The sequence below is a fragment of the Danio rerio genome, chromosome 8, assembly GCF_049306965.1.
Source record: "Danio rerio strain Tuebingen ecotype United States chromosome 8, GRCz12tu, whole genome shotgun sequence".
In the NCBI taxonomy this organism is placed as follows: domain Eukaryota; kingdom Metazoa; phylum Chordata; class Actinopteri; order Cypriniformes; family Danionidae; genus Danio; species Danio rerio.
Genome location: NC_133183.1, coordinates 5,934,666 through 5,945,000, shown reverse-complemented (window position 1 = coordinate 5,945,000; position 10,335 = coordinate 5,934,666). Strand labels below are relative to the sequence as shown.

At 33.9% G+C, this 10,335-nt stretch overlaps 2 protein-coding genes across 2 annotated transcripts in view; one reads left to right on the top strand and one right to left on the bottom strand.

Moving 5' to 3' along the window:
* The window catches only part of myl2b (myosin, light chain 2b, regulatory, cardiac, slow), a 271,503-nt gene that overhangs the window by 140,407 nt on the left and 120,761 nt on the right, over window positions 1–10,335 (bottom strand). The window lies entirely within an intron of this gene.
* The window catches only part of si:ch211-166a6.5, a 69,230-nt gene that overhangs the window by 50,756 nt on the left and 8,139 nt on the right, over window positions 1–10,335 (top strand). Inside the window, exons 16-21 of the mRNA XM_073910878.1 lie at window positions 2,382–2,534; window positions 2,611–2,673; window positions 4,109–4,344; window positions 4,416–4,500; window positions 8,223–8,376; window positions 8,475–8,614. Of these exons, the coding sequence (XP_073766979.1) occupies window positions 2,382–2,534; window positions 2,611–2,673; window positions 4,109–4,344; window positions 4,416–4,500; window positions 8,223–8,376; window positions 8,475–8,614 (831 nt within the window). The remainder of the gene's footprint in view (window positions 1–2,381; window positions 2,535–2,610; window positions 2,674–4,108; window positions 4,345–4,415; window positions 4,501–8,222; window positions 8,377–8,474; window positions 8,615–10,335) is intronic.

The window sequence follows — 10,335 nt, the reverse complement described above, 5'->3', positions numbered from 1 at the left end:
CAACTAATGCTTAAGAAATGGTATTATTTAAAAGTCTTATAATGACAGGATAAAAACGAAACCGCACTGATTTGCTCCTCAGACTTCTGTAACGCCTGCCTGATGGCATGAGTGAGAGCAGGCTATGACCAGGGTGGGTTGGATCCCCTAAAATGTTATTTGCCCTAGACAGACAACGGTGTTGGTAAAGTTCCTTGATAAGTTCGTCATTTTGACTCCAACAGACCTTTCAGCTGACTTTATGATCCTCTTAATGGTGTATGTAGGTATGGTCTATCTACATGGTATGGCAATCTTTCTGTAAATCTAAAATCAAAATTTTTGAATATTATCAGAACTGCTACAAAACTAACAGGATCTGAAACTTTTACTAGTATACAAACACCCTACGAGCAACGCACTCTGAATGAAGCGAAAAGAATTTTAAGTAACCCATCTCATGTACTTTTTCCATTTTACAATCTTTTACCTTCTGGAAGAAGATACAGAACTTTCTGCTGGAAGCGAAACAGACTTAAGAACTCTTATTTAGTGTCAATCAGACTGTTTAACACTGATCAAAAATGTATGTAATTCTTTTGCATGTTGGCTTATTTTTAATTGTCATTGTGTCTGACGTGCTGTGTGAGTCCACAGAAAATTTGTCCTTGAGGAACAATAAAGTATACAACAAACAATTCATTGTGTTCCTCACTATATGATTACATATTGTGATGGTATTAACTAGTCCTGGGGTCCGTTCTTCGTACGTGGATTACTCAGTTAGCTGGATTTGGATATTGACGATTTGACACGATTCAGGATCGTTTCGTTCTTCAAAGCTGATCTGAGAGTTGTTGTCATAGCAACAGTTCTGCTAGCTCAAACCTGATCGGAAGCAGGTTCAATTCATATAAACAGGATTAGATCGGGTCAGTTCAAGCAAAGATAATAGAGAAAGTACCGAATTATGATATTTTCTTACAGTAGTAGTTATATACACTTGGGAAAATAGTTTAAAAAAATTAACTATATATATAAAGTTATAGTTATTAATAAAATAAATAAAGTTATATTAACAAAACTTATGCAATCTGCACCCTTGAAATGAAAGTACAAAGAGAAAATTTATTGATATGAACTTTTTAGATCGCTTTAGTACAATTTGTGTATGATAATAGAAATGCAGAAAATGTGACTTTTAAAAAAAAAAAATAATAATACATTAATGCAGTCATAAACATGTTTTGACAGTAAATATGCCAGTGATTATGCTTCACAAAAGTTGCAGACGCCTTTACCAATATGCTTTTGTAAACATCCAGTTATTCCATACAGCGATTAAAAAAACGGCTACTGTAATAAAGAAAATATTTTCTAAATGTAGTACTAAATACATTGATATGCATTGAAATACATGATGAATACTCTTGACACATGAAAGTGTAAAGTCTGCAGTTCACAACATATGTGGAAAGTTATTGCGTGTCATATTTAACAAACCGTCGACTGCTAATTTAATGTGATTTTGCTCACATGGATAATTGAATATTAATCAGATGATGTCATTACGCTGCTGTTTCGTCAGCCAATCGTTGCATTACTGATCATGATTTCGAGGATCGATAGATCTGTCCTTCACAACACACGCAGCGATCTCAGATCAGTTCATCCAGACATTCTAATCTGATTCGCGAACCTGTTTGAAGAACCAAATTATTCAGAGATCAGTTATCAAGATTAAAAGATCCAGGATCGGCAAAATCATCTTAGATCATTTAAGCGAGGTACGAAGAAAGGACCCCTGGGCAAAAAGTTCACATGATTAATCGCATCCAAAATAAGGGTTTGTTTTGAGATAATATATTTGTGTGTACTGTGTATATTTACTACAGTATGTATATATAAATACACACATGCATGCATATTTTTGAGAAAATGTTTATTTATATTTAGAAATAAAACATATATGTATATGATACAAATTATATATAAATGCAGATATCTATGTAGCAAAAGGTTTTTGTATAGTTTTGTTTATAAGAATGTGTGTGTGTGTGTATCACATATACATAATAAATATGTAAAATACACACACTTTCCCAGTACTGGGTTGTGGCTGGAAGGGCATCCGCTGCGTAAAACATATGCTGGAATAGTTGGCGGTTCATTCCGAAAATACACACACAAATATTACATCCAAACAAACTTTTATTTTGGATCTGATTAATCTTTGCCCAGCACTAATATTAACTTAAACCTCAAAAGGATCTTTGAAAAAATCATATCTACCTTCATAATACTTTAAGAAACGCTGTTCAAGAACAGAAATCTGACCATCCACATACATTTTTGCAATCAATTCTTTCAAAAAACCCTAAAATATCATCATGCATTTTCAGATGAACGACTGCATTCAAAGCTCTGATGTGCCGATGGATGGAGCATCATTACGGCAAGCCCTCCATCAGAAAGGCATAAACCTCCGTTATCTGGGTCACCTGATTTCCTCCATCAGCCAATCAGATTTCAAACATCAGCTGAGACACATCAAGGTAAGAAAACCATTGTGGATTTGAATGATGATTGAATTCAGATGTGGTACTAATCATCTTTTACTGTCTTATTCAGAGACTGGCGTTTGCAGAAATTGTGGTGCGCTGTGCACAGCGGTTCTTCAGTGGATACATTCAGGTATGTCAAATCATGTTTATTTTTATACAAAACTCATTGTTTCAATGATAGATATATATTAAAGTCAGAAATATTAGCCCACCAAATATTTAAAACATTAAATTACGCCTTTAATTTAGAGATAAAACCTAGCGTTGAGTTAGCTATCTTTGGTGTACCGGAACACATTATATTGTTGACAAACTAGGGAAACAATTAATTCGCCTTCGCTACTTTTTTAGCAAGGAGAAGAATACTACTTGAGTGGAAATCAGCAGCTTCACCTGAAGCTTCAATGTGGATGAGTGATCTGATTTGATATCTGAAATTACAGAAAGTTAAGTATTTAATGAAAGGATTTGTCCAAAAATTTTATGAGACATGGCAACCTATGATCACATATTTTGAAAAAAGGAAGACTCTCCTTTAACTGATTTATATAAATAAATCTGTGCAAACAGGTTTAATTGTGATCACCCATACGGTTTAGTTTGATATTTATGTAAAAGACCACTATAAATGTTACAGAATATGGATTTGTATTATCATGTACTGTAGGTAATTATTTATTTGAATTATTTTTTAAGTTTATTTATTTATTCTTTATTAATTTACTATTATTATATTATTTTTATTTATTTATTTACTATTATTATGAATTTTTTTTAATTTTGCTATACTTTTATCTATTCCTGTTGTAATTGTATTTTAATTTTAATTGTTTGCTAATTCATTTCGGCGGCAATGTTTTGTTAAAGCTTGAGAAAATAATCACAAATAAATGTTAAAAAATAAAATAAAAATGATTAGCCCCCCCTAACAGTGCAAGGAAGTTTTCACAGCATGTCTGATAATTTAATTTCTTCTGGAGTAAGTCTTATTTATTTTATTTCAGCTGGAATAAAAACAGTTAAAATTATTAGACCCCTTAAGCTAGATTTTTTTCGATAGTCTACAGAACAAAAAAAAAAAAAAAAATATATATATATATATATATATATATATATATATATATATATATATATACATACATACATATATATATATATACATACACACATATATATATATATATATATATATATATATATATATATATATATATATATATATATATATATATATATATATATATATATATATTATACAATAACTTGCCTAATTACCCAAACTTTCCTAATGAATCTAGTTAAGCCTTTAAATGCCACTTTAAGCTGTATAGAAGTGTCTTGAAAAATATCTAGTCAAATATTATGTACTGTCATCATCACAAAAGATAAAATAAATCAATTATTAGAAATTACTTATTAAAACTATTATGTTTAGGAAAATGCTAAAAAAAAATCTTCTCTGCGTTAAACAGAAATTAGGGGGGAAAAAAACAAACAAACAGTGGGGCTTATAATTCTGACTGTTTGTGTATGTATATGTAACCTGTATCTATTATGTTGTTCAGGGAGTAGAGACATCAAACTTGTCAGCAGCTGTCAGTCATTTCCTCTGCTGCTTATTGGTGCCACACTTCAGTTCAGCCTCCAATGGGGAAGAGTCTAAGAAGCGCTCCAGGAGGCGTGGCCGTGGAGGGGCCGGGGCTACAGACAGCGCTGCATGGAACGCCCTCAGTGGGAATGAACTGTGGAGTCTGATCTGTCAGGACGCGCAAGAAACATACAGATTTAAAGAAGGGTTAGGGTGAGTTAAGATCATGACCAAACTTTTAGATGCATTCATTACAGCGTTTTCATGAAGTCTTATTTTTGCAGATCAAATGTGGACCATCTAGTTGAGCAGTACGGACTCCAGAAGATGTCCTTGTTGAGAGAGATGTGCTTGAAGACTGGGATTCAGGTATTGCGTTGAGTTAGGCACGGGGTAAATTTGAAAGAGCATGCTGGAAAGTTTTTAGTTTGGACCACAAATAATTTGAATGAATCGAAACCTTGAGAGTGTTACGACTTCATGATGTCAGACTAGGGACTGAAGTAAGTAACATTTACATTCTGACAGTTTTGTGTAATATGGGAGAAGAAGAACCATGCATCAAGCAAAATACTGCCAAAAAGAGAATAATTTATTATACAAAAATTTAAAATAAACAGAAAATAGTAATAATAAAGAATAATAATATAGATAACAACAAATAACACAAAAGGTAAATTATATATAATTTATAATGACAAAATAACCCAAAACAATAAATCCCGCAGGGGAAGAGGACAAAAGGGGTGCTGAAAGAAAAAAACAAAACCAAAAATCAACTCAGTATAATCCTCTTACCTTTAAATATTCAAAAGTAAGTCTTCGGCATTTACACGCCCTAACTTTCCTACTCTAAACTTAACCAAACAGAAAAATACAAAGCCAGCGCTCACTCCTAAACCTGGTGTTTTCCCTAGTTGATGTAAGAATGTACGTCACGTGACATCTACCTCTCCAAATCCCCCTGGGGAAAACAACGAATATCAGCAAATAATCTTAAATGAAGTATAAAAAAGAAAATGAATGAAAATAATATAGGTGAACATAGATTCATTTTTTAAAATCTAGATTAATCTCGGAATTAATGTAGATTAAAATGGCTCATTTGAATACTGCAGAAGGCATTCAGAATATGTGTGCTACTCAAAAAATAAGTCTTTGAGAATGAGTTTTCAAGCCAGGTGGCGCATTAGACTAGGGGCTCATCTCCTGTTTCCAAGATGCATCACAAACTGGTTGAGAAACTGTTCTACTATGATAATTGGTGATGAAAATAAATGATGTTCAATAAGATGTACTTGTGTTTACTCACTGTTTATTCAGTTAAACATGAATTTTTAACTGTAGGCCTATATAAGCTCCAAACAGCAATTTTTGATCACCTTAACTCGACTAAAGTCAAAACTGAACTACACAGAAATGGAATTAAGACATGTGGAGTATGCAGATATTAGTGGCATTATTGAAGTAAACACTGCAATCAAACTATTACCGTCATGAAGGACTTTTCGCCATATTTTTCGACAAGATCCACACACACATATACACGGCTGTCAGTAAAGGAACGCACACACACACACATTGCGAAATTTTTTTCTTTCCATTTGGCGTGCATTAGTAAGTTCCATAACACTCTCACCATTCCTTATTCCTTATTTGCGTTTAATACCTGTTTGTCATGAGGACATGAATAAAATGTTCATGAATTAAAGTGAAACTGCTGAACTCAAAGTCAGGCATCCTGCTGATTTGATTCAGGAGGGCACTTTTTTTGTCAGGCGGATCACCGGTCAGGTATACATCCGCACTTAAATATCAAGGTGAAAGTCATCATAGCTTGCTCAGAATAGACCCAGCTCCCAACCCAACTTTGAGAATAGATTAACATTGATATTTTTTTTTTTTTGCCCGATAAGAGTCTCGCGTTAACGCCGATAACAGCCCACCACTAGAAAATAAACAAGATGGCAATAACAACTTTGGCAAAGCAATATTAAGTACCAAAAAACAAAAGTAATAACGGGAGGCAGATCAAAACAGGAACGCAAAAGCCTCTGTCCGGCGTCCCACTCGTTGTCTTTTTAAAAACCTGGCGACCACTCAGATTGGCCGCAGAAGCTGCCACATCACTGAAGATAATGATGATTGACTGATCCTACAGCCAATAGCAATCTGAAGGGGGTTGAACCTGTAAAACCGAAAGAGAGAACAGGTGTGCGTGTGTGCAAGAGAGAAGGAGAGAGCGAAAGAGAGAGACACACAGGGAAAATTCCCGGAGCGTAACAAGAGTAATCATTTTGCTAGGGCACTATGGAATTTAATCAGATTTGGGTAAAAACCAATTGATTTTATTTCTCTGAAAGCATATGAGAGTTTCTCTGGCTGTATTTGTGATCATTTTCTTGCTGAAATGTTCACCCTGGTTTCATCTTCATCCTCCTGCTAATAGAGGAAGTTGAACTGATGCAGCATATATTCATTACTCAGAGGAAGTTGCTGAAGAACTACTGAGATATTTCAGCTGCTGTCTGGGCTTTCACTGCCTTTCTACACCTCCCTTTCTTCATGTGTTCAATACTTTTTCCCTGCGTCATTTCAATTTATTACACATAACTTCATTTTTAAAATAATCAGATTTGTTTTCTTTGCATATATGGATTTCGTTGGTTGTTATAAACATCTGGTGAACATTTCAAGTCAACAGCACCTTTAGAAATATGTTTTCTGAGAAAAATGGTGACATGTTCACTACTTATTTTCCCCACTGTACTTCTTTTTCAGCTTTAAATTTTGTTTCTATTCTTATTTTCCCCCAACCTTATTTTCATTTTCTCCAACTCGAGCAGGAATATCAAAAATATGAAGCAACATAACTGTGATAATTTTAATAAGAAGCAACATTAATGTTAATTAATAAAATCAGCAAATTAGAATAATTTCTGAAGTGACACTGGAGCCGAATTCAGCGTTGCATCTCGGAAATAAATTACATTTTTAAATATATTCAAGTTGAATTCATGTACCACAGCTATGCTGATGACACTCAGATCTACCTAGCCTTACTGCCTAATGACTACAGCCCCATTGACACCCTCTGCCAATGCATTGATGAAATGAGCAATTGGATGTGCCAAAACTTTCTTCAGTTAAACAAAGAGAAAACTGAAATGATTGTGTTTGGAAACAAAGATGAGGTTCTCAAGGTAAATGCGTACCCTGGCACTAAAGGTCAAACGACAAAAAATAAGGTCAAGAATCTTGGTGTGACTCTGGAGTCAGATCTGAGTTTCAACAGTCATGTCAAAGCAGTCAGTAAATCAGCATACTGTCATCTCAAAAACATAGCAAGAATCAGATGCTTTGTTTCCAGTGAAGACTTAGAGAAACTTGTTCATGCTTTTATCAGCAGCAGGGTGGATTACTGTAATGGACTCCTCACTGGTCTTCCTAAAAAGACAGTCAGACAGTTGCAGCTCATCCAGAATGCTGCAGCCAGAATTCTGACCAGAAGCAGGAAATCAGAGCACATCACACCTGTCCTCAGGTCTTTACACTGGCTGCCAGTTACATTCAGAATAGATTTTAAAGTATTATTACTGGTCTATAAATCACTAAATGGCCTAGGACCTAAATACATCACAGATATGCTCACTGAATACAAACCTAACAGATCACTCAGATCATTAGGATCATATAAACTAGAAGTTCCAAGAGTTCAGTCAAAGCAGGGTGAATCGGCTTTTAGCCTGTTTTTATGTTTTGTTTTGTTTTTACGCATTTTTATTATTTGTTTTTATTTTTATTTTACTTGTTTCTTTTATTCTTGTTTATGTAAAGCACTTTGAATTGCCATTGTGTATTAAATGTGCTATATAAATAAACTTGCCTTGCCTTGCCTTGCCTAGAAAGCTTACATCATTTAAAAATCACAATATCATCTTTTTATTTTTATGTATAATCAAATAAAGGCAGCCTAGGTGAGCAAGAGTGCTGAGACATGCCATTATACCACCTGACTTTGAAAATGATTTTTTCAGTCAATGTCCGCAGGAAACTCTTTCTCATTGCTGTGTTTTGTGAACGTCCCGCAGCTTCGTCTCAGAGAATATGCCTTTGACAGTCGTAACAAAGCTCCCATCTCTCCTGATGATGTGCTCAATGTTCTTCCTGTCGTCAAACACATCACGATGACAACCAGCGACGCCACGCGGATGTTCATGGCGGCCCAAAACAGCCTTCAGAAAGGTATTCATCGACCAATATGATAGTATTAAATGCTTTTTCTATGATAGTTGCTTGAAGCTTTTATTGTGAAATACAATATTATAATGATCTTCCCGTAGGTTTGCTGGAGAAGGCGTACGAGCAGCTGAAAGAAGCGTCGTATCTCTTCAGTCGTGTGTGTGATGATCTTCATCCTGAAGCCTGTCACTGTCTCAGTCTGCTGGCAAAAGTTGCTTATGTTCAGGGTCATCCTGCTGAGGTGTGTTATGTGCACTATGTAGGGTGTGTCTTCCTTCCCAGTGTGTCCAAAAGCACAAATAGCCCAAGGGTTAGAGTACTAAAGGGTTACTAAACCTTACTAAGGGGTTTAAATACAGTTGTGTGTGAATACAACCAGCTTCTAATGATTAAAATGTACAAATAAATTTCTTTTTCAATCACACTTGATAAAAACAGTCTGCAGAAACACTGTGATTGACAATCTCCCTTCGTACAAGTCATCAGAGGGGAAAAGCTCCGCCCATCTCTCCCTCATTAGCATAGCACATTAGTCTTGCTTCTGAATCTGCCAATATGCTGACACACAGGCATTCGTAGATCGGCCCTCTTTAAAAAAAGAGCACACTCTCATTTGAATTTAAAGCGACAGTCACCAAATTGCCACAATTAGGATCAAAAGGGTGAAAACCAGAGAGTTATATAACATTATCTGTGTGGTATTTTGAGCTGAAACCTCACACACACACACACTCTAGAGACATCAGAGACTTATTTTACGTCTTGTAAAAAGAGACATAATAGGATACTTTTAAACAAGCTAATATTTAGTGACTACAATTCATACTTTTTGATAGCAATATATAAAAAATGTATAAGTCAAAGTTTGAATGTCAATAAAAAAAATCGAAATACTCCTTTCTATATACATGATACAGAAGATTGGGGTAATGATGTTGGAAATTCAGCTTTGAATCGCAGGAGGAAATTACATTTGAAGCATATTTGCTTAATAACGACTATTTTAAATTATATTATCATTTCAGAATATAAAAAGATGTATAGCATATTCTTGTCAAATAAGTGAAACCTTGATTAGCAGAAGAGACTTCAAAATATTAAATCTTAATGATTCTAAACTTTGATTGGTACTTGTAAGTGTTTATACATTTTATAATGAATGCAATATATATAAAAATTAACAATATTATTATTTTATTTATGGATAATTTAGGATTTTTTTTTTTTTTGCACATCGATGGGTTTGCTCTTTAGTGTTTGGACTTTCAGCAGCGAAAATTAAACCACACTGTACTGAACTAAACTGAACTTTAACTCTGAAAACTGGACTGACAGTTTCAGTTTACTAGAACTTCTATGTTAAGCTGCTTTGACACAATCTACATTGTAAAAGCGCTCTAGAAATAAAGATGAATTGAACTGAATTGAGTGAATTGTCAGTTTAAAAACAAGCACTATATGATTTAAGACTAAATCTACTTTTCAAAACATTAAGACAATTGCTTTATTTAGATTGGACAAAGAAAATTATTTGCGTTTATACATTTTATAATGAATGCAATATTTTAAAATTAACAATATTATAATTTTATTTATGAAGGAATTTAGAAATTTGATTTATTTTTATTTTATTTTAGCACATCAATAGATTGCTCTTCAGTGTTTGCACTTTTAGCTGTAAAAATTCGACCACACTGAACTGAACTAAACTGAACTTCAACTCTAAAATCTGGACTGACACTGTTCCAATTCACTATAATCTTCTATGTGAAGCTGCTTTGACACAATCTACAATATAAAATACAGCAAATACAAATGAATTGAATTTAGGGAATTGTAAGTTTAAAAACAAGTATTATATGATTTAACACTAAATCTACTTCTCAAAACATTGAAAGAACTGCTTTATTTACAAATGCAAAAAAAAAAAAAAAAATCACATTTAATTGAATGCATGCCAGT